This window comes from Microtus oregoni, unplaced genomic scaffold (genome assembly GCF_018167655.1).
Source record: "Microtus oregoni isolate MIOR12 unplaced genomic scaffold, Mior012 000019F_ref0000042, whole genome shotgun sequence".
Classification (NCBI taxonomy): domain Eukaryota; kingdom Metazoa; phylum Chordata; class Mammalia; order Rodentia; family Cricetidae; genus Microtus; species Microtus oregoni.
This window is the reverse complement of record NW_024543078.1, coordinates 3577703-3600270: the sequence shown is the minus strand read 5'-3', so window position 1 is coordinate 3600270 and position 22568 is coordinate 3577703. Positions and strand designations below refer to the sequence as shown.

The 22568-nt window shown below is 55.9% G+C and overlaps 1 protein-coding gene across 5 annotated transcripts; it reads right to left on the bottom strand.

The window, feature by feature from the left end:
• Positions 1-5201: 5201 nt before the first annotated feature.
• Positions 5202-13449, bottom strand: Plk5 (polo like kinase 5 (inactive)). Of its 5 annotated transcripts, none has more exons than XM_041668703.1 (15): positions 13254-13449; positions 12111-12218; positions 11851-11967; positions 11335-11464; positions 11155-11242; positions 10973-11068; positions 10216-10414; positions 10006-10132; positions 9786-9862; positions 9186-9255; positions 8685-8762; positions 8266-8422; positions 7223-7352; positions 7035-7145; positions 5202-6232 (listed from the first exon to the last, which is right to left on the bottom strand). In XM_041668703.1, exons 1-15 carry the CDS (start codon positions 13359-13361, stop codon positions 6038-6040), a joined length of 1791 nt encoding a protein of 596 aa, XP_041524637.1. In that variant the 5' UTR covers positions 13362-13449; the 3' UTR covers positions 5202-6037. The 5 variants fall into 5 exon arrangements, with proteins under 5 accessions (XP_041524637.1, XP_041524636.1, XP_041524642.1 ...); XM_041668702.1 differs by having other exon boundaries at positions 11851-11987; positions 12111-12334; positions 13254-13366; XM_041668708.1 differs by having other exon boundaries at positions 11851-11987; positions 13254-13269.
• Positions 13450-22568: the final 9119 nt, after the last annotated feature.

Below are 22568 nucleotides of genomic sequence, written 5' to 3'. Positions count from 1 at the left end.
CTGGGGATTCTAGGCGGGGCTCCACCCTGACCACGCCCCCGGCCCTCACTTTGGGGGGGATTCTAGACGGGGCTCCACCCTGACCACAGATTCCTTTGTTTTCTGAGAGAAGGAGTCTAGGCTATCCAGGCTGGCCTCCTGTCTCTGCTTTTCTAGTAGTAGGATGACTGGTCTGTGCCAAGCGTCCCAAATTCACCCCCATTTTCTCTACAGTTTACATAATGAGGAATCCCAGTATTTAGGGATTTCACACAGCCACTGGCACTCACGGTTGCCATGGCAGCTTCCACCTGCAGCTGCAGGCCCCTTCCTTGCTCCTGATTGGAGGTGTCACGTGTTTGAAAGCACCAATGAGGTGGTCCAGGGTCACCTGTTGCTCCCAGATTAGAAGGGAGACCTGAGTGTTGGAAACAATCTGGTTCTTCATGTTAAGTAGACTCAGGATTTTCTTCAGACACACAAATCTAAGCAGTGTTAGGTGAGACTTAATGAAGGTTTTATTTGTTTTTCAATTTTTTGGTTTGTTTGTTTTTTGAGACAGGGTTTCCCTGTAGCTTTGGAGCCTGTCCTGGAAATAGCTCTGTGGACCAGGCTGGCCTCGAACTCACAGAGATCCGCCTGCCTCCCTACTGCTGGACTAAAGGCCAGTTTTTTGTTTTGTTTTTGAGAGACAGAGTCACATTTTGTCTCCTAGGCTGGTCGAACACTCATAGCAATTCTCCTGCCTCGGGTTCCTAAGAGTTGGTGTTATTCTTTTTTAAAAAATGCTGCAAGATCCCCACGGCAGTAGGCAGCAGAAATGCTGTAGGTCCCAAATGCTGGTGGCAGGCCATGTGGTGGCAGGCAGCGGGCCCTGGGAGCAGCCAGTCCCAGGCAGAGACGGCTGCTGGTCCCTGAGCAATGGCTGGTCCCAGGCAGGGAGACACATGGCAGGCGGGCAGAAGACAGAAACATGGATAGACACGACATGCAGGGTGAGGTTGAATGTTTATTTAGGGGGTTATGGAGGAGGAAGGGTAAAGGGGGGGACAGAGAAAGAGGGAGAGAGGGAGAGAGAAGAGGAGAAAGAGAGACAGAGAAGGGGGGAAGCAGAGAAGTGGGGGGAGAGAGGCAGAAGCGAAGCTGCCTCACCGAGAGGAAGATGGAAAAGAGAATGAGCTCAGGCCGGAAGCTGAAGATCAGCCTGCCTCAGCGTATGGGGAGGGGAATGGGTGTGGCTTGTCTCTTAAAGGGACCAAAACCATAACAATTGGCATTCGAGGCCTCGTTTTCAGGTCCAGTTTAACAGCGCCGCTTTGTCTTTTCTTCCATCACTCACATTCTCGGTTGCTCATTATTTATTATTGCTGTGTGCCTCCGTGTGAGTGTGGCGGGCGGAAGACAGCTCGTGGGCGGTTTCTCTCTATCACGTGTGTCTCAAACTCAGGGCCTCAGTCTCCCCCTTACTCACTGAACCATCTTGCCAGCCTAGGGTTTTTTTTTAATTGTTTTTGTTTGTTTGTTTGTGTTTTTGAGACAGGGTCTTACGCAGCCCAGACCAGCCTGGAACTCAGCTCGTGGTTGGGTATGACCTTGAACTTCTGATCTTCCCACTCCCACCTCACTGCTGCTGGAACACCAGGCAAGCATCAGAGCACCTGGGTTAGTAATTTTGTTTCTTGATCTCCCTGCTAACCCCTCCAACGAAAATTCCAGAGTTTCAGTGGGCGGCAGAGTGGGCAAGAGTCCATTTGTTGAAGTTCTTTCTGCCTAGAAACAAATCGTCCTGGGAGGTTAGGAATTGATGTATTCTGTAGTTAGTTTATTTTTAATAAATCACCATTGTGGGCTCGGGGCGTGGGAGATTCTCACAGATTGCTACTGAGCAGATGCCCACGGGCAGATGGAATATGCACGTTAGGTAGGTCATTTAGCAAGACAGTCCCTCGGGGAAGCTCACCCTGTTCTGTCCTGTTGTTACCCCGAGACAAGCATTCTGGGTAGACACAAAAGTCTCCAAGTCACCCTAAGCTTGACCTACAGCCACAAAGTCAGATGTGATTGTTCCTTGCTCAGCCCAGCCCTTGGGAACAGTGCTCAGAGTTTACAGCCAGGACCGTGGTACTAGGTGAGACCTTCAAAGAGATAGAGGCTGCAGGTGTGGTTGTGTGGAGGGGTGGGGCTGCAGGTGTGGCTGGGGTGGAGGGGTGGGGCTGCAGGCGTGGCTGTGAGGAGGGGTGGGGCTGCAGGTGTGGCTGGGGTGGAGGGGTGGGGCTGCAGGCGTGGCTGTGTGGAGGGGTGGGGCTGCAGGTGTGGCTGGGGTGGAGGGGTGGGGCTGCAGGCGTGGCTGTGTGGAGGGGTGGGGCTGCAGGTGTGGCTGGGGTGGAGGGGTGGGGCTGCAGGCGTGGCTGTGTGGAGGGGTGGGGCTACAGGCATGGCTGGGGTGAGGAGTGATTTCTGCTAGTCCTGGGGACCTGGGCTCCCTAGCCAGGATCCACCTAGTGGCTCACAGCTCCTGTAAATCCAGCTCCAGGGCAGCGGCGCCCCTTCCTGGCCTTTGCAGGTACCGCACGCTTATAGCGTACATTCTCACACATAAACATAAGAATGAAAAGAAATGGTGGTGCACATTTTTAATCCCAGCATGCGGAACACAGAGCCAGGAGGATCTCTGCGAGTTCAAGCCAGCCTGGTCTACAAAGGAAGTTCCAGGACGAGAGAGAGAGACAGAGACAGAGAGAGACAGAGAGACAGAAAGAGAGAGAGACAGATGGAGGGAGAGAGAGACAGAGACAGAGATGGAGGGAGAGAGATTGGGAGAGGAGAGAGAGAGGGAGGATGGACGGAGGGAGGGACAATAGTTTTAACTGAGGGTATGATGTCAATTCCACTCTGTTTACCACCTAGTCCACTTCAGGAGGGTGTGAAGGGTAAGGTCATGTGATCTAGGCCTGGCCAATGAGCTGTACACCGGGGCCTTGGTGGTGGGCACACAAAAACAGAAGGCGTGGGGGCTAGAGAGATGGCTCAGAGGTTAAGAGCACTGGCTGCTCTTCCAGAGGTCCTGAGTTCAATTCCCAGCAACCACATGGTGGCTCACAACCACCTGTACTGAGATCTGGCGCCCTGCTCTTACGTGCGGGCATACATCGAGGCAGAATGTTGTATACATAATAAATAAATAAATTAAAAAAAAACAGAAGGTGTGGTTTTTATTCTCCTAGTCACTGAGCTGTTGGGCTTCCTCTCTCCCTTCTGAGATAGAATCTCGTGTAGCCCAGACTGACCTAGCTCCTGAAGCTGACCTTGGACTTCTAATCCTCCTGCCCCCACCTCCAGGGCACCGAGATGGCAGAGATGGCAGAGGTGTGGCCCCAGCTGGCAAAGGAACCCAGGGCCTCCACAGGGTGAGGTGAGAGATCTTGTTTTTTTGGTTTTAGCCTTTTCTAGACAAGGTTTCTCTGTGTAGCCCTGGCTGTCCTGGAACTCCCTCTGTAGACCAGGTTGGCCTTGAACTCACAGAGATCCCCCTGCCTCAGCCTCCTGAGAGTGCTGGGATGAAAAGCATGTGCCACCACTACCTGTGTTTATCCTTATTTTATGGGCGTAAGTGTATCGCCTGCATGTATGTCCTTGCAGTGTCAGCCAATCAGGAGTCCTAAACCTTAGAAATCCCTCACCCTAACTGAGCTTGGGGCCCTCAGATCATATCCATGTGTTGGAAACAGAGAGTTCGAACTTGAGTAAAGGCTCTTTGCTTTTACATATGGGACTTGGTCCCCTTGTTGGTTTTTGGAGGCTCTGTAGATCTGGGCATAACAGTAAGTGCTGGCTTGAAAGATGGGGCGGCAGTGTGGTGGTTCGAAAGAAAGCAGGTACCAGACTGAGAGGCACACTATTTGGAGGAAGTGTGTCACTGTGGAGGCGAGCTTTGAAGTCTCATGTATGTTCAAGACAATCCAGTGAGACAGCCTACTTCCGTGGCTTTCTGACCAAGATGTCTGCCTGCACGCTGCCATGCCCCACCATGATGATAATGGACCGAACCCCTGAAACTGTAAGCGAGGCATCCCAGTTAAAGGTTTTCCTTTATAAGTGTTGCCATGGCCACTGTGTTTCTCCACAGCAATAGGAACCTTAACTAAGACAGGCAGGGACACACACACACACACACATGGGAAGAGGGAGAGAGACAGGCTTACAGAGAGAGAATCCTTGCCTTTGTTTCCAGTTCTTCCCAACAGCGGATGATCCCAGCTCATCCGCACACCGAGGACCATGTGGTCCTGAGCAGGACTGAGGCTCTGATCACTGCATGGAGGGACCTCCCGGACACTGTGCTTAGTGAGAGGACCAGAGGCAGTAGCCCGCACAGTGTGGGACCCCATGACGGGAAATGATGAGTTGGTGGGGACCATGGGTGCTGGGGTAGAGGAGGAGGAAGCTGGCAGCCGTGTCTACAGAGCTGTGCTGAAGAATCATCAACCAAAGGGCAGACTGTAGCTCAACACCTCCCTGGGCTCCACTTTGCTTCTGCTTCTACTGCTCCTCTTCCACACCTCCTTTCTCTCCCATCCCCAGGGCCTCCGACAACCCCCCCCCCTGCTCCATGCAGATCTCTTTCCCCCTCCATTCTATGCCAAGGAAGGCATGTGGTCACATGACCTTCATATCCAGAGCATCCACTGCCTTTGCTTGATGAGGCCGCCTGCCTCTGCTCCCCAAGTGCTGGGATTAAAGGCGTGCGCCACCACTGCCCGGCTGGCGCACGCCTTTAATCCCAGCACTCGGGAGGCAGAGGCAGGCGGATCTCTGTGAGTTTGAGGCCAGCCTTGTCTACAAGAGCTAGTTCCAGGACAGGCTCCAAAACCACAGAGAAACCCTGTCTCAAAAAACCAAAATAAATAAATCAATAAATGAAAAGGCATGCGCGGCCACTGCGTGGCCGGCCCAGCAGCTCTTTTAACTCTGTCTAACCTATGTCTCTTCATCTACATTTGCCTCAATGCTTTTCACCTTTCATTTTGAGCCCCACTTTCCTGCTTACCCGTGTCTGTCTGTCTGACTGGCCCCTGGTGTCTCTTTTTTCTTCCCGAGCCTAAGTTCCTCCTCCTCCTACTTACTCTGCCTACGTGGAAGTCCTGCCTATACCTCCTCCCTTGCTATTGGCTGTTCAGCTTTTTATTAGGCCAATCAGGGGCCTTAGACAGGCAAGGTGAAACAGCAGCATCTTTACATAATTAGACAAACGCAACATATCTTTGCATAGTTAAAGACAAAACATCTCTGCATCGTTAAACAAATATTCCACAAATTCCAGGCCAGCCTGGGCTACAGGTCACTCTGATTTACAAACAACACCAGCAAAAAGCTGGAGAGACAGCTCAGTGGTTGAGGGCACTTGTCGCTCTGGCAGAGACAGCTCAGTGGTTGAGGGCACTTGTTGCTCTGGCAGAGACAGCTCAGTGGTTGAGGGCACTTGTCGCTCTGGCAGAGACAGCTCAGTGGTTGAGGGCACTTGCTCTGGCAGAGGAGCCAGATTTGAGTCTCAGCACCCACATGGTGACTCACAACCATCTGTAATTCCAGTTCCAGAGGTGTGGTGTGGGGTCCTGACACCCTCTCCTGGTCTCTACAGATGCTAGATGCTCGTGTGATGCCCAAAGGTGCATGCAAGAACATTCATTCACAGAACACAAATGAATCTAAAATAAACAAGCAAAAAGAGATAGACTCCAACTTACAGGAACATGGTTTTTTTGGGTTTTTTGTTTTGTTTTGTTTTTTTCGAGACAGGGTTTCTCTGTGGATTTGGAGCCTGTCCTGGAACTAGCTCTTGTAGACAAGGCTGGTCTCGAACTCACAGAGATCTGCCTGCCTCTGCCTCCCAAGTGCTGGGATTAAAGGTGTGTGCCGCCACTGCCCAGCTCATACCATAAATCAAAGACCCCAATGTGTCCACCCTCCATGGACGCCAACTGTAGAGCAGAAGCAGACAGAAGCAGTAGAGCCCAGGTCTCCAGCACCGACATGCAGAGGTTCAGTCAGACCTTCTGACTCATCTGACACTGTGGAGCAGGCATAGCGCATGGCGCAGGTGCTGGTGGATGGCGGGAGTGCAGCCATAACTCCGTAGGACGTCCAGTGAGTAGGAGCTGCCCATACCCGGCCTTCCCAGCTCCCAGAGGGTGAGCAGAAAGCCTTCACCTTCCCCGCTCAGCACCAGCTGCGTTTGGGACGTCCTGAGGCTGACCTGGGAAAGAGTGACATTAAGATCACGGTGACCAGAGTCGACCATGCTGGCCCCGGTTCTGACCCTGCGGATGAGCACAAACACTGGTTATAGGATCCGCACCTGTGAGAGTCAAGATTGGAAGCTAAGGGTTCCATGAAATCAATAGAAATTGTCTCATCTGGGGATTCCCCCACCCCACCCCTCAACCCGGTACCACAACCTTCCCTTCATTCTCTCCCCTTTTGTTTTAATTTACTATTCGTGTATATTTGTGCATGTGTTGGTCACAGCACATACGGAGCCGTCAGAGGACAACGTGCTGGAGTCTGCTGTCTGCCATGTGGGTCCTGGGGGCTGAACTCGGGCCTTCAGGCTTTGGAGGCAAGCACTGTTAGCAATGAGCCCCTCGCCTATCCATCCCTGAGTCTCTTTCACTCTTCTTGTTTTCCTTTGACGGGGTAAAAGGCTGGCTTCAAAGTTTCTATGTAGCCAAGGATGATCGTGAACTCTCGAGTCTCTTCACAACATCTCCTGTCTTCTGTCATTCATGCCTCCCTATTCCCAGAGCAGCTGCAGGTTCGAAGGTTCGGGCAGACTCTCAGCAGTGACTCTTCAGGCCACTTGGCTCCATCCCATATCCTCTCTGGTTCTGTGACCCCTCGACTTCACTGTGCCCAGAGACCCAGGATTCCCTAGGGCATGGAGGCTGCCGTCTGGCTCTGACTGGGCTGAAGACACAGGATGTGACCTCTGATTCCATATTCTTTCAGAGGTCACACAGTCCTGAATGCTGTCAAAGCCTGGTATCCCGGCCGCTTACCTGTACGGTCCCGTTGCTAAACAACATGACCAGTGCCCGGGAATCGGCAATGAAATTCAGCAGAGAGAAGTCAAGTGAAGCGGGTGCCACAGCCATGGACGCAGTCCCCTCCTGTGGGGACATGCTGGTCAGGGTCCTCCGGATGGACAACTCCCTCTCCTGTTTCTCCCCACACTCCAGGCCCTCACCTCTCTCAGCCGCCTCTGCATATAGCAGTCAAAAAGCCGCAGGACAGCCAGCTTGGCACGCAGCGGGCTGGGGACATCCCTCAGGGCGAAGGTCCACAGACTCCCTTGGTCAGGTTGGTAGGAGACATGGCTGGGGGCCAGGGACCTGATGAGTCTCTGTCCCGATGACCCATGCTTTGGGGGGTCCTCCCTCATAGCTGTACCTCATTGCTACCCAAGCCATCACTGTGTTGCATATAACTCTGGCCGGTGGTCAGTCAGGGCACTGGCCACCCCAGGAGCACCTCTCATAGGCCAACTACATCAGGTTCAGGCTCCTCATCTGTCTCTATAGAAACGGCCACTACCCTCCTGGCCAGCCCAGCGGCCTCTCTGACTGGCCGCCTCTCTCACTCCAAGAACACTATGGTAAAATACCAGTACTTGGGAGGCGGGCTCAGTAGCAGAGGACACCCCCAAAGTTCTCGGTTCCATTCCCAATGAAAAGAAATAGAAATGAGCCGGGGGGGCCAAGGAGATGGTCAGCATGAGAACCTGAGTCGGGGTCCCAGCACCCAGGTAAGAGCCAGGTGGGGTGGCAGAGGCAGGAGGATCCCTGGGACTCACTGGCCAGCCAGCCTAGTGGAAATGACGTCAGCTCCTTTGTGTTCAGAGACATTGTGTTTCCCTGCCTTAAGTAGCCCAGGCTGGCCTTGAACTTGCTCTGTAGCTGAGGGTGACATTGAACTCCTGATCCTCCTGCTCCTAGCTGAGGTGCTGGGATGACAGGCGTGGGCCTTTCACACCCTGGTGGGGAGGGAACCCTGGGCCTTGTGCCTGGCAGGTGAGCGCTCTTGTCTACTGAGCCACCATCTGACTTCTCCAGGAACATGGCTTCCCCAGTGACCCCCTCTCCCACCTCAACTGGTTTTTGTCATGTAAAGAACAGAAAACCAACTCCATCGTTTGTGTTACCAAGCTCTCCTCCTGGCGGACACCCCATAAACAGGTGATGAGAGGTGGGGTAGAACTGGGTCCCTGGGGATAGGAGTCCCAGCAATTACCCTCCTTGGGGGCGCAGCGCCATGTGGGAGCCATCCCGAAACAGCACGCCACTGCCCCCATCAGACAGTTGGTAGCCAAAGCCGTACTTGAGGGAATAATCCACCCACTTGGGAGCCCAGAGGACAGGCCGCTGCTCCCCTGGGGGTTCCTGGGCAGCTAAGCAGAAGGGGAGAAAAAAGAGCCAGGGTCAGGTACTGGGCTGGGAGGGGTAGGATGAGGAGGGGCTGGGCTGGGGAGGGGTAAGATGAGGTGGGGCTGGGCTGGGGAGGAAGGGCCTGGGTGGGGTTTTGCTGGGCTGTGTAGGAGTGGGGTTTGTGGCTGTGGCTGTGGAGGGAGCTGAGCTAGGGTGAGGATGCTGTGGGCCTGGGCTAGGCCCTTCAAGGCCCCCTCAGCCTCCACTTTCTTCTGGCTGTCCTACCCACAGGTCCTGCATCCAGGCATAGGTGCATTTTCCTGGTTGCCGCCTCCACCTGAAGAGCCCAGCACCCCTTTGGGTCTGTTAAGACAGAGTCACATCGGTGCCCAGACAGCAGTGAACATCCACCAAAGAGGGGGTCCTCTCCCTCTCCCATCAGCCGGGTCCCACACCTGCCCCCTCCCATCAGCCGGGTCCCACACCTGCCCCCTCCCATCAGCCGGGTCCCCTCCCCCTCCCATCAGCCGGGTCCCACACCTGCCCTCCCATCAGCCGGGTCCCCTCCCTCTCCCATCAGCCGGGTCCCCTCCCTCTCCCATCAGCCGGGTCCCACACCTGCCCTCCCAAAAGGTCTCATATCAAACCCTGACTATCACAGGCGTTTGTTAGGTTTTACAGGTGGACACACTGAGGCCAGCCGCGGCTGTGGCCCTCATCAGGACACATGAAGTCCCTATTCCGAGTCCTCGGCATCTGCCCCGGGCGAGGCTCTCTGCTGCTCACCTGCTAGGTTGGTCTGCAGGGTCCCGAGTGTGAGGAGGACCGGACTCTCAGCACAGAGAGGAAACCTGTCCTGAGACAGAGGTGTTTGGAGAGAGCAGAGGTTAATGTACCTCCCGTTCTTGAGGGAGCCCCCAGAGCCCAGCACCCCACTTTACACAGAGAACAGGTTTCCTCTTCAGACAAAACTTGCCTGCTGCACAAACTCATGTAACAAGCACTCAACAAATGCAATGAAAACTGAAGTGAGCAGGGTTCCGTGGTCTCCAAAGGCTAGGGTGAGGGACAGCTGGAACTGGAGCTGTAGCAGCCCCAGTGAGGGGGCTGTGGGCGTGGTCAGGGTGGAGCCCCGCCTAGAATCCCCAGTGAGGGGCTGGGGGCGTGATCAGGGTGGATTTCAGCCTAGAATCCCCAGTGAGGGGCTGTGGGCGTGGTCAGGGTGGAGCCCCGTCTAGAACCCCCCAGTGAGGGGCGGAGGTGTGACTCAGAGCTGGCAGGGTTCAAGGTCTGGGGTCTCTAGAGTGGAAGGACGCAAGTTGCTTCAGTCAGGGGCTTCAGGAAATTCTAGGCGTTCTTCCCCATAACCCTCACTGAACTGCTCACCCCATTGCTGGACTCCAGGTGGTCAGGTTCCGTCCCTTCTTCTGCAGGACCTGAAGGCTCTTTTGAGGTAAAGGGACCTGAGGGAAGCACAGGTTTAGAGAACAATGATGACAATCGCTCCTGCCATCCTCTCCCACCTTGGTCACGCAGGTGGAAGGGAGACAGATACCAGGCCTGAGGCAGGTGAGCGGCTGTGACAGGCTAGGGGACAGCTACTCACAAGGTGACCGGCACTGGGTCAGCAGGAGCTGGCCCACTTTGCGGAACAATCTGCCCAGCTGTGGTGGGAAGGCAAAACCGGGCGGGCTGTGGCAGGAATGTGGAGGCAGCCGCTCTGGAGTGAAGCCCTTGGGAGTCAGTGAGCTGGGGTCAGCCCTGGATCTAGACGGTCCCTGGTCCCCAGGGGCTCACCCGGGGGACACCCCCTCACCTGAGTAAAGAAATCGTCCTGGAGTACGTGGTCCAGGCTGGGCCGCTCAGCAGGGTCGGGTGCCAGGAGCCGCGCGATGAGGCTGCGGGCGCTGGGAGACAAGTGAGCGGGCTGGGGGTAGTGGCCTTCCCGGATACGTCGGTACATCTCCGACAGGGGCGCCGCAGCGAAGGGGGGCGTGCCCGTCAGCACCGTGTACCTGTGCCAGGGCAGGCGGGCAGAAGTGAGTTCACACCTTTGTCTACACACCTGGCCACGCCCAGCCCCACTCCAGACTCCACTGCCCCAGCATCATCCCTACCCAAGACACACTCCACCTGGCTGACCCCCACCTGCGTCACCTCCCCAGGCCTGGCAACAACAAGTGTGCACTGCCATGCCTGGCTTGTGTGGTCTGGGGATGGCATCTGGATTTCATGCGTGCTCAGTTTTACCAACCGAACCCTAGCTGCAGCCACACTTGAATTTAATTGGCACCCAGGATGGGACAAGAAATCCAAGCCTGGACATTAAGGGCCAGGCGCTCACTGGGTGAAGAGGCATGCATCTTTACTCTCAGCACAGGGAAAGCAGAGGCAGCGGGATCTCTGTGAGCTCAGAGCCAGTCTGGTCTACAGAGGGAGTGCCTGCTCTAGCTAACACGTGATCATCTGTTGTGTGCATACACACCCACCCCAAGCTCGCTCTCCTTGCCCACACCCGGTCTCCCCGGGGGGCCCCCACCACTTCCCCCAGACCCGGTCAGCCTCCCTCTTACATGACGCAGCCCAGAGCCCAAATATCAGACTTGCAGGAGTGTCCATTGCGGGACACCACCTCAGGAGCCTGGAAGTTTGGGGTTCCGCAGAGCACCCTGGAAGGGAACCATGAGAGAGGTTCAGGAAGGCCGGCCAGGACTTCCTGGCCCCACTCAGGACAACCAAGACCTTCCACCTTTACCTGTGGGAGTGACCGGTGGGCCCCACCCGGGCAGCCAGCCCTAGGTCTCCGATCTTCACCTCCATGTTCTTGTTAAGGAAGAAGTTACCTGCGGGTGGGGGGAGTGCGGCATGGGAGCATTGTAGCCCCCAGCCCTTCGCCACCCTCGCAGCATCCCAAAAGTCCCTTCCTCATGCTTACTGGGCTTCAGGTCCCTGTGCACAATGCGATGATGGTGCAGGTAGCGCAGGCCGCTGACCAGTCCCAGAAGGTAATAGCGCACCTCAGGCTCCGTCAGCGTCCTCCGTGCCTTCAGCACGTGAGCCAGGGACTGCGGGCGGGCGGACCGGGCACTCAATAGATGGGCTGTGGACACTGTGCGCACACCCGGGCCCAGGGAAACCCCGCTAGGCCAGGGTAAGCACGGCTGAGCTGTGTGGGCCTAGGTGGGGACAGGGGACGCTAGTGACTGGACAGAGGGCAGGAAGACATGGCGTGGGCACAGGGAACACCGGTAGTTACGGGGACCTAGAGACACAGAAGGACAGACAACAGGCCTGTCTGGCTCTCAGTGGCCTGACCCAGGCCTCACCCCAGTCACCCCCTCAAGCAACAGGGGGCTCAACACAGCTCAACACCGCCTGGTTTAACGAACCCAGAGCAGACACACGAAGCCCTCCCCCCCCCCCCCGCCCCACCCACCAGGCCCACGGCTACCTGGCAGCTGCAGTACTCCAACACCATGTAGACGTGGTCGCGGTCTGCGAAGTGTGCGTGGAAGGCCACGATGTTGCGATGGCGTAGACGGCTGTGCAGGGCGATCTCACGCTCCACCTGTGTCCCCATGAAGGTCCCTGAGTGGGGTGCAGGCGACAGGCCCCAGGCCTGGCTCGCTCACAAGGAGGGAAGCAGGGCAGCCCTGGGACAGGTTTTGGGCAGGTGTGTGTGTGTGTCTGTGTGTGTGATGGCTGGCTCACCTTCCCGTGCAGGCGCAGCCGCCCCGCCCCGCCCCTTGGCACCACCTTGAGGGCGAACACCGCACTGGTGGACATGTCTGTGAGCTTGTAGCAACGGCTGAAGGCTCCCTGCAGAGGACAGGAGACAAGATGCAGACAGTGGGCCACACCCAAGACACAGGCCTGCTACAGACTCAGCCAAGGCTCCGCAGCTGTCACACCCAGACATTCCACACCAGAGTCCCCTGCCAAAGAGATGAGATCCACAGACTTTGTCAAAGCAGGAGGCTCATGAGCTCTGTTGCACAGGACAGTGAGGGACCCATGACACCCAGAAACACAGCACACACACACACAGCACCTCCCCCACAGCATCCACACACACACACAGTGTCACACACAGCATCCATACACACAGCACCCCCCCACAGCATCCACACACACAGCATCCACACACACACGGCATACACACACACACACAGCATACATACCCAGTACTTCCACCTACAAACACAGCGCCCTCCTACCGCCTTGACACACATCCACAAACAACTTCCACATACACCTACAAACAGCATACCGCAACTTGGATCATCCACACACAGCACCCATATACAAACCACCTACACAACCCAGTCAGACACCCCCACAGCAGGTCCACACACAGCTACACGCACAGCACCCAGACTGACAACACCCAGACACACGCACACACAACACACACCCAGACAAACTATCTGGACACACAACACCCAGACTCAGAGCTCAACACCCTCCAGCGCCCTTGGCCACCAAGAGAGCAATCCCCAGTCGCAGCCAGGTAGACAAGTGGGTGCAGGGCACAGACCGCACGCGCTGCTCAGCACCCACCGCGGGGGGAAGTGACAGCCTCGCCATTGCATGTGTAGCACCAGTTGTGCACCCATGGGACACTCAGTGCCCGGCTAACGCGGGCGACGCGCACACGCCCCTCACACGCCCGCAGACAGCGCGCCAAGTGCGGTTCCCACCTCGCCATCTGCCCTGCAGCCCGGACCCCAAACTCAGGGAACCCGAGGCGCCAATCATTGCGCGTTCATTCCCGCCCAGCCCTCGACCCTTCCAGCTCTCCCTCTTCCCGCGTTTTGAACTCGGGTGTGTGTGAGCGCGCGCGGGAACCCCCACCTTGCCGATCAGTTTCCCGCGCCGGTACACACGCCCTGAGCCCGGGTCGCGCAGGAAGGAGGCCACCATCTGGCGGCTCCGCTGCCGCCGCTGTGAATGGGGCTCCATCTGCTGGGGTGGGCCTGGGCGCACAGCGGGCGCGGGGACTGCGCGACCCACTGCCGCCGGCAACACTGCTGCTCTGGGCCCGCGAGCCGCGGGAGCCGAGCGGGTCTTATTGGAGAGTGGGGGCGGGGCGGGGCGGGGCCCGGATGCCCATGGGATCCTGCCAGCGCCAGCAGGTGCTCTGGAGCAAACCCGGAGCCAGGCTCAGTTCTACCGCGCTCCCATCCCTGCGCCTCCTAGGACCTGTTGACAGCACTCGGTTCACCCATTGGGGAAACTGAGGCCCAGTGGACTCGGCTGGTTTATTTGCAGAGAAGACCGCCCCAGGAGTCTGTCTGGGGTGTATGGAAGACCTGAGGCTGGTGGACCAAGTGCATCTGGCTGGGTCCTCCCTACAAGAGAGAGCGCCGCGGCCTGTGGGACTTCATCAACTTGGGCACTGGGAAGCCACAGCAGGATTCAGAGGGAGGGCAACCTAGAGAGGTTTGGTGACATAGGGACCAAAGACAAAGAGCTGGAACAAGTGAAACACCGTGGGGTGGGGTGCCACGGAAGAATGGCAACCAGGATGAGGGGCAGAAGGTGGGCACTGGCTGTGATAGCCGAGTGAGAATTGACCTTTAAGATGGAGGTGGAGGCTTAGATGCGGCTGATAGAAGAGATAGCAAACTAGCCTGGAGACTCTTCAGAACCTCAGGCAACCCCTCACCCAAGCCAACCCTCCCGTCCAACACCCCTCTCGTGCTGCAAGCAGCCATTTCTGCACCACAAGGATGTGGGTCCCTGGGCACCGCTGGGAGTCCCCTCAGTCCCAAAGCCAGGCAGGCACAGCGCAGGCTGTGAGCCCTGCCATCTGCCTCTAGTATTAATCCCTGAACGTTACATAACACAATAAATGGGGAGGGATTAGCTTGACTCCCAGCGGCTGGATTCAGGTTATGGAATTTTCCAGAGGCAGGATTTAGAATCTAGTCTGGCTCCCTGGCTCGTGCCACCGAGGGGGACAAGAAACATCCCTTGAGTGCTCATATCTAACTGTCCCCCTGGGAGCATTCGGGCGTGTATCTTGTGGAAAGTGGCTCATACAAGTTACTGGTGTCTCCTTTGCAGCTGGGGTGAGGGTCCCTGGTCGTCAGCAGCAGCCAGAGAGCCCAGAAGCCCAGATAACAGGAAGCTGGTGCGGGTGGGGGTGGAGAGGGGGTGGCCAGGCACCCAGTTCCCTCTCTCTAGCCCACTCTCTTCCTGGGTCGGCTCAGTCCATCGTGGGCTGAACACCTACTGTATTTGCTGAGTATCTTGCGGTTGGTGGGGTACCTACTTTGTGCCCCAGGTAGCCCAGCCTAGCCCCTGTAAAATGATTCCATGTTTAAAAGCTATAAGGAGTTGGTTCAAGGTTCAAGCACATGGAGGAAGAAAAAAGGGTTGGGGGCAGGGCTTGTGATGGTTGCCTCAGAAGACTGCCAGCCAGAGTTCTATTCCTGGGACCACAGTGAAAGGTGTCCCGTGACCCCCACATACGTGCTGAGCCTGCTCATGTCCACACTCAGACAGACAGTAAAAATGACAAAATTTAAAACACAGTTTGGGGTGCAAGACAAGAGTTACCAGGTTTGTTTTCCTGCTGGGATCTGGTCCCTAAGTTGTGTGCTATTCATGCCCCAAGTGGCAGACAAGGAGGCTCCTGCAAGCTCAGGGTCTCCCAGCGTGGCTCTCAGGTGGGGCGGACCCCAAATATCTGACAGCTGTATTTTTGTCTCCTGGTTTCCAGCCCCAGGGAGCAGAGACACGCGCTTGGGTGAATGGCTGAGTCCACAGAATAACAGAAACTTCCTGGGGAAGAATGAACGGAGTAGCTGGCCTGGAGCCCTGGAGCGTGCTGATCTGCTGATGTCTCTCTCCCCGCTCCCCTGGCTGCTCCTGTGGTGTCTAGCTGAGTCTGCACCTGAGAGCTGGGTGGCCTCCTCCCAGCCTGTGCCCCTCTGAGGAAGGGTACCCCACCTCAGCCTGGTCCAAAACACTTTTGGTTCTCCTGAAAAGCCGCTGACAATGTTAGGAGATGGAGGAATTGTAGAATGGGTTTGGGGGTCTCCTTTGGGGGTGGTGGAAAATGTCTAAGTGAAATTATACCCCAGGATCACTATGCGGTGGTGAACAAAAGATGTGAACTTTGACACGGATGTGTGCCTCATGCTCATTACAAGGCTACGGGGGTTGTGGTTTCGGCTACTCAGGGGTTGAGGCAGGAGGATTGTGAGTTCCAAGCTACCTTTGATTACAGTGTGAATTCAAGAGGTAACCTGTGGGGGGCTGGAGAGATGGCTCAGAGGTTAAGAGCACTGGCTGCTCTTCCAGAGGTCCTGAGTTCAATTCCCAGCAACCACATGGTGGCTCACAACCATCTGTACTGAGATCTGGCGCCCTCTTCTGGCATGTGGGCATACATGGAGGCAGAATGTTGTATATATAATAAATAAATAAATCTAAAAAAAAAAGAGGTAACCTGTGATAACTAAGACCCTGACTCAAAAACTCAAAGAAGCCCACACCTTTAATCCCAGCACTCAGAAGGCAGAAGCAGGTGGATCTCTGAGTTCAAGGCCAACCTGGTCTACAGAGTGAGTTCCAGGACAGCCAGGACTACACAGAGAAACCCTGTCTCAAACAAAACAAAACAAAAATTAAAAACCAATAATAACAAAAAAACTCAAAGGAAAAAAAAAGATGGACAGAGACACACACATGTCCCAGCAGCCAGAAGGACACAGCAGTGTCCATGAAGACATGACGGACTCTTGGTGAGGCCCATTCCCACGCTGGAATACTGCGCAGCCAGGAACAGGACTGAGATGATGCCCACAGCACGGGGGGCTCTCGGGGACATGGTAGACCCAGATGCAATGTGGCACTCCAGGACAGGAAATGCCCAGAGAGAGGAAGTGGGTTTGAGGGTGCTGGAGAGTTTCTATTGCATGGCAACAAGAAAGTTCTGGATATGAATGGCAGGGACAATTGCACAGACCTGTGAATGAGCCATGCACTAAGAAAAAAAATGCCCGTGTAGTCCAGGGTGGCCTTGAACTCCCAGCCCTCCTGAGTTCTAACTGACAGACACGCACTACCACACCTGGTAAAAACTGGCCGCCTTTACATTAGGCATTGTCACTGAGCTCCCATAGCCCGCATCTTAGGCCTGACTGCCATGCGCCTGCAGCGCCCCAGGCCCAGTCCTGTTCCTTCCTGTCTCTGTGCTTTTGCTGACCTGAGACAACCCTTCGGACTCAGCAGATCTGTCTGGAGGAGTTTTGGGAAGCTTTGCTCAAAGCGCCTGCTGCAGGTGGAGGGGGTGGCTGCTGCCCGCCATTGCATCTCCCCAGAGACTCTCAGGGCTTGTGTGTGGGTCCCTGAGGTGGCCCAGGCCTCCCAACCGCATGACTGAGGATCAGTGCGCTGTTCCTATCTGGGTTCCACGTGGCTGCACCCGTGAGCTCACAGCCACTCACGAAAAGTCCCCAGAGACTTGGAGTCCCAAGCACGAGGAGGCAGGAGGGAAACGACTATCCTGAGCACCCCAAAAACCCCAGGATCTGGGCAAAGTGACCCAGCGTGAGCATGCGTTAGAGGGACACCCAATGCAATGACTGCCCAGGAAGGTGACTTTAGCAGTGGCGGTGGGGACGGGCTGGCATGAGCCACTCATGTCCCTCCCACATATCACTCTGAGCCCCTCATATGCAGAGCCTGAAGCAAGGGCTCTGGGCAGAGCCACTCAGCCCTCAGAGCCACCGAGTTTGGAACCCAACTGGGGACTGAAAATTGAGGAAACTGAAGAAAGGACCAGAAGGATGGCCTACTTCTGAACCCATCCCCTCCGGCCAGCGGCTCTGCCCTGGATGTCAACTGTTTCCTGTCCAGTTCAGAACTGCCAGGAAGGTCTCGACACTGAGGCACCCTCAGGGTTGGACCAAGTCAGCCCCATGTGTCCCCCACACACCTCTCCTATCCCAGGATTTTTGCACACACACCCAGCCTGTCCTACCCCGCCCGGGCCTTTGCACACACACATACATACACACACACACCTCTCCTACCCCAGGGTCTTTGCACACACACCCAGCCTGTCCTACCCCAGGGTCTTTGCACACACACCCAGCCTGTCCTACCCCGGGCCTTTGCACACACACACACACACACACACACACACACACACCTCTCCTACCCCAGGGTCTTTGCACACACACCCAGCCTGTCCTACCCCAGGGCCTTTGCACGTGCACACACACACACACACACACACCTCTCCTACCCCAGGATTTTTGCACACACACCCAGCCTGCCCTACCCGGGCCTTTGTACACACACTCAGCCTTTCCTGTCCCGAGCCTTTGCACACACACCCAGCCTGTCCTACCCTGGGCCTTTGACACACCGTTGGGTTTCCACAGAGCACTCATGTCTTTCCAGGACAGCCCAGAACCTACGGATAGATGCTGGACACACACTGTGCCCCACCCACACTGGAATAGCATACAGCCACAAACAGGAGTGAGGCTCCCCGGCACATGCTGGAGGATCAAGAACAAAATTCCCTGGGCTGGAGAGATGGCTCAGTGGTTAAGAGCACTGGCTGCTCTTCCAGAGGACCCGGGTTCAATTCCCAGCACCCACGTGGCAGCTCTGTTTGCTAGCCCAGATCCAGGATCTGACACCCCACACAGACATAAATGCAGAAAAAGACCAATGCATGTAAAAAAAATAAGATGAAAAAAAGAAAAATAAACGGGAAGCAGAGGCAGGCGGATCTCTGTGAGATCGAGACCAGCCTGGTCTACAGAGCTAGTTCCAGGACAGGCTCCAAAGCCACAGAGAAACCCTGTCTCAAAAAACCAAAAAAAAAAAAAAAAAAAAAAAAAAAAAAGAAAAATAAAGTAAAATTTGAAAAAAAAAACCCAATTCTCTATTCCTGAAATGTCTACTCAGACTTTTTCTTTGTTTTTAAATTTTATAGTTATTGAATTTTTATTTTATTTTAGTTCTGCATATGTCTGGGTATGGGTTGCATGAGCTTGCGATCACTCATTCCCCTGGATTCCCCCAGAGCTACTCAACATGGGTACTGGGAACTAAACTTGAGTCCTTTGCAGATGCAGGAAGCTCTGCGAGTCATCTCTCCCTCTCCCCCACCCCTCTCTCTCTTTCTCTCAGACAGGCGCTCATTGGGTAGCTTTGACTGTCCTGGAACTCACAGAGATCTGCCTGACCCTTCCCTCCGAGTGCTAGGATAAAGGACTAGAGTCACCACTGCCCAGTCCTGAAGTCTTGCTTACTGCCCCCAAGTGGTTCTACCAGCAGCTTCAAGGTCTGATTTGTCCTTGAGCTGCTCCCCAAGGTCTGAGTCATCCATGTTCCTGCTGACAGGGTTGGTGTCCTCAGAGGACCTGCATCCTTGGTGCCACTGACCAGCAAGTGGGACTCCTGCGGCACAGGCCCCGCCCAGCATCCTTCCTCCTGCCGGACATGGCATCGACCTCTAAGCAGGGACATTGATCCCCTCGATGAGCAGGGTGCTGGATATCGGAACTAGCCAGGCTTCGCAGGAGCCATCTGTTTTTGTCTGTGTAGGTCTTTTTGCTGATGGCAGGGAAAGAGCTGAGTTTCAGTATAGACGGGGGTAGGCAGATGATGGGGAAGGAGTAGGCCAGGTATGGAAGCACATGCCCGTGGAAGTGGAGGCATGAAGATTCCCAGTTTAGGGTCAGGGTCATCCTTCACTACAGAAAGAGTCCAAGCCCAACCAGGGCAACTTGAGACCCTGTCTCAAAACAGTGTGTGAGATACACCACTGAAACCCCAGCGCTGGGGGGGGTGGGGGTGGAGACGGGAGGAGCGGGGCGGGAGGAGCGGGCGGGAGGAGTGGGGCGGGAGGAGCGGGCGGGAGGAGTGGGCTTCCTGGCCAGCCTAGGTGAATCAGCGAATTCCTCAAGGCAGAGACCCTGTCTGAAAAAGACACGGGGAAGAGCAATCGAGGAAGACGCCTGAAGCCACCTCCAGCCTCCACACGGATGTATACACACACACACACACACACACACACACACACACACGCGCGCGCGCGAACCCGAAACAATGTTGCCAACACAGAAAGCAATTTAGGCATCCTACCTCAGATCCCGTGGGATCCAGTTTCTGAGACCCTGGCTCTGCCTGCCTGCTCCCTGTAGTTCTTGAACTGATAAAGAAGCAGGTACCAGGTGGGAGAGCGCAGTGGCAGCCACTGGGAAAAGTCAAAAGAAACAAAACATTTCCTCCATTACTGAGCACCCAAGGATGGCCTGAACAGTGTGGGTCCTAATTCTGCCCCTTCATGTGCCATGGTGCAGCTGGGAGCCCCAGAGAGCCCTAGTCTGGATCGGGTGATGGGACCCCAGTGTCTCAGGAGGCAGAAGGGAGCATTCTGGGAACCAGGTGGTAAGGCACCAGTTCTCAGGGACCTCAGGAGAGTTCTGGTTCCACAGGGCGCCATGAGGTTCCTTCTTCCTGATTTTTTTTAATATTTATTTATTTATTTATTTATTTATTTATTATGTATACAATATTCTGTCTGTACGTATGTCTGCAGGCCAGAAGAGGGCACCAGACCTCATTCCAGATGGTTGTGAACCACCATGTGGTTGCCGGGAATTGAACTCAGGACCTTTGGAAGAGCAGGCAATGCTCTTAACCACTGAGCCATCTCTCCAGCCCTTTTTTTGTTTTTTTTTTTTTTTTGAGACATGGTTTCTCTGTGGTTTTGGAGCCTGTCCTGGAACTAGCTCTTGTGGACCAGGCTGGTCTCGAACTCTCAAAGATCCGCCTGCCTCTGCCTCCCAAGTGCTGGAATTAAAGGCGTGCGCCACCACCGCCTGGCTCGTCTTCCTGATTTATGAGGCAGTCTCACTCTGGAGCCTAGGCTGGCTGGGACTCGATGACTTTGAACCCCTGATCCTCCTGTCTCCACCCTCTGCAGTTCTTGGATGTTAGGTGTGTGTAACCGCTCCTGGCTGTTATGTTGGGGATGACATCCCCCCCTCCCAGGTTTTGCAAGCGCTTACGGGTAAGCCCCGACCCCAGAACCCTGTCTTGTGCTGAGACCGAGTTTCATGTAGCCCAGGTTTGTTCAAACATCTTATGTAGCTGAGGATGACCTTAACTCCTGACCCTCTTGTGCAGCCACGCCCACTTGTACCCTCTTGATAAATGTTAAAGTGCTGATGCCAGGGCCCTGAACATACGGATAGCCAAGAGCCGCACTAAATCCTGTCCCCTATCCGCACCCCGTCGTGGCAGGGCCTCGGAAATGGGTCCTAGGAGCTTTGAGGATGGGGACCCAGCTGGGTGGGGCCTGTGGAGCTGAGCTGTCCCCAGCAGCAAAATTAAAGGAGCTCTAGCTCACTCATGCGCCCTCTACCGGGCTGAGCCGGGACTGCACGAGGCGCCGCACAGAGCCTGCTCCGTATACACCCTGCAGAGCTTAGCACTTTCTGCATAAGCGCTGGTAGGACCGGTGCCCGCTCTATGGCCTTGCGGGGCTCGGCTTTTGAGGCGCTTTTGCCGCCCGCCTGCTTTACCGCATATAGCGACTGCTGTAGGGACTCTGAGGAAAGAGCCACTCTTCAGGGCAGAGTGCCTGCTGTATACTATCCCTGCGAGGGGATATGCCTGTTGTATGTGTGTGCCATGCTGTACACAGTGCCTGCTGTACGCATGTTCTGCAAGACATAGTGCTTTCTGTCTCCATGTATCATGGGCCATGGTGCCTGATGTGCATCTCCCCTTCAGGCCCGGCTCTGTCCACTCCCTGGAGAGTATAATTCCTGTTGCGTATGTCCTCTGTAAATCAGCGTTGGTGGTGCTGCCGTCCCCAACACTGTCCCCATCTTTGCTTCACTGAGAGGCCCCTTCCTCCCACATCAGGAATTCAGGACTGTCCCTTATTCTTGTGCTGACCCCAGCTGGGCCACCCCTCTCTGTGGCCCCTGTTCCCAACACTCTTAACTCTTTTCATCTGGGTGATGGGCGTCAGAAGTTGGAGTGATGGCCTGGTGGCCTTCTCCCCTCACTGGGACTGGCTACTTAGCTCACAGCTTTGTGTACACAGTGGCTTGCAAAATGACACTAAGTGGTTATACTTGGAGGCGTTTCCTATGGCTGGCCCTTGCTGGGCCCTGAAGCAGGTGTATACAGTAGGCTCTGTGCCCTGCATGGAGTAAATACTGCAGGCAGTCTGCGTTTTAGGGAGTGCATACAGCAGGCACTGCGCCCTGAGGGGAAAGTGCCCGGACCCTGGTCAGCCAGGCGGGCTTCCTAGAGGAGGCAAGTTCAGCGCCCAGGAGCAGCGCAGCCCACACAGCACCGACCATCGGAGTGTTGCAGACTTCCACCCGGCTGCCAGAGGCCGCCACGGAGGGGCTGGGGTTGGTGGAAGCCTTGGAGGATCCAAAAGAAGCTGTCTGGGGAAACTGAGGCGGAGGACTAGAGGCCAGAACCAGGCGGGGGAAGCTGCACTGGCGGCGGGCCTGGAGGGCGGAACCGGGTGGAGCATTGGTGACGGCAGCGCACGGGAATGTGCAACAGGGAGGGTCCCTCCATCCCCAACGGGCTTGCGGGGCCTCTTGAGGGGATGTTGGGGACCCGGGTGCAGAGTTTGGTTATATAGGGGAGATGGATACCAGGGCGGGGGTCTAATTGGGGGTAACAGGGAACAGGGTGGGGAGGCCTAATTGCGGGTGATGGGGACCGATTTGGGGGGTCCCTGGGATGGATGGTAGGGATGAGTCGAGGAGCCTGGGTTGAGCGTGTGATGGGGATGGGGTTGATGAGTCTAGTTGCGGGGTGATGCAGACCAGGACCGGTACTCAGGATGGGAGGTCGCCCTGGTACACACTATCCCACTCAAAGCCCCAGCTCCGCGCGCATTCTCCGGCCCTGAGTGCGGCGCCCGGAATAGCAACCCGGTAACCCCCGCGCACCGCCCCGCAGCTGGACTTCCCAAGGTCATTGGCACCCAGGATACCAGGACCAATGTTGGGCCACGGCGCTGCCTGGCGCCGTCGGTCAGTCCCCTGCCGCAGCTCCAGGCCCAACCCAAACGCCGGTTCCTACCGCACGAGGGCGCCCCAGGCCTGCGCCCTCGGTGACCCTAGTCTGGGCGCGCCTGGGAGGCCCGGTGGGAGG

What these genes read in the sequence shown, in the direction of transcription:
- Plk5 (XM_041668702.1), bottom strand. Translation starts at nt 12,318, where the DNA reads ATGTCTGGGTGTGACAGCTGCGGAGCCTTGGCTGAGTCTGTAGCAGGC. An exon ending in CCTGCAGACCAACCTAGCAG is followed by an intron (nt 8,763 to 9,185) that starts GTGAGCAGCAGA and finishes CTGTCTTAACAG; the next exon opens with ACCCAAAGGGGTGCTGGGCT. An exon ending in TGCAGAGGCGGCTGAGAGAG is followed by an intron (nt 7,146 to 7,222) that starts GTGAGGGCCTGG and finishes ATGTCCCCACAG; the next exon opens with GAGGGGACTGCGTCCATGGC.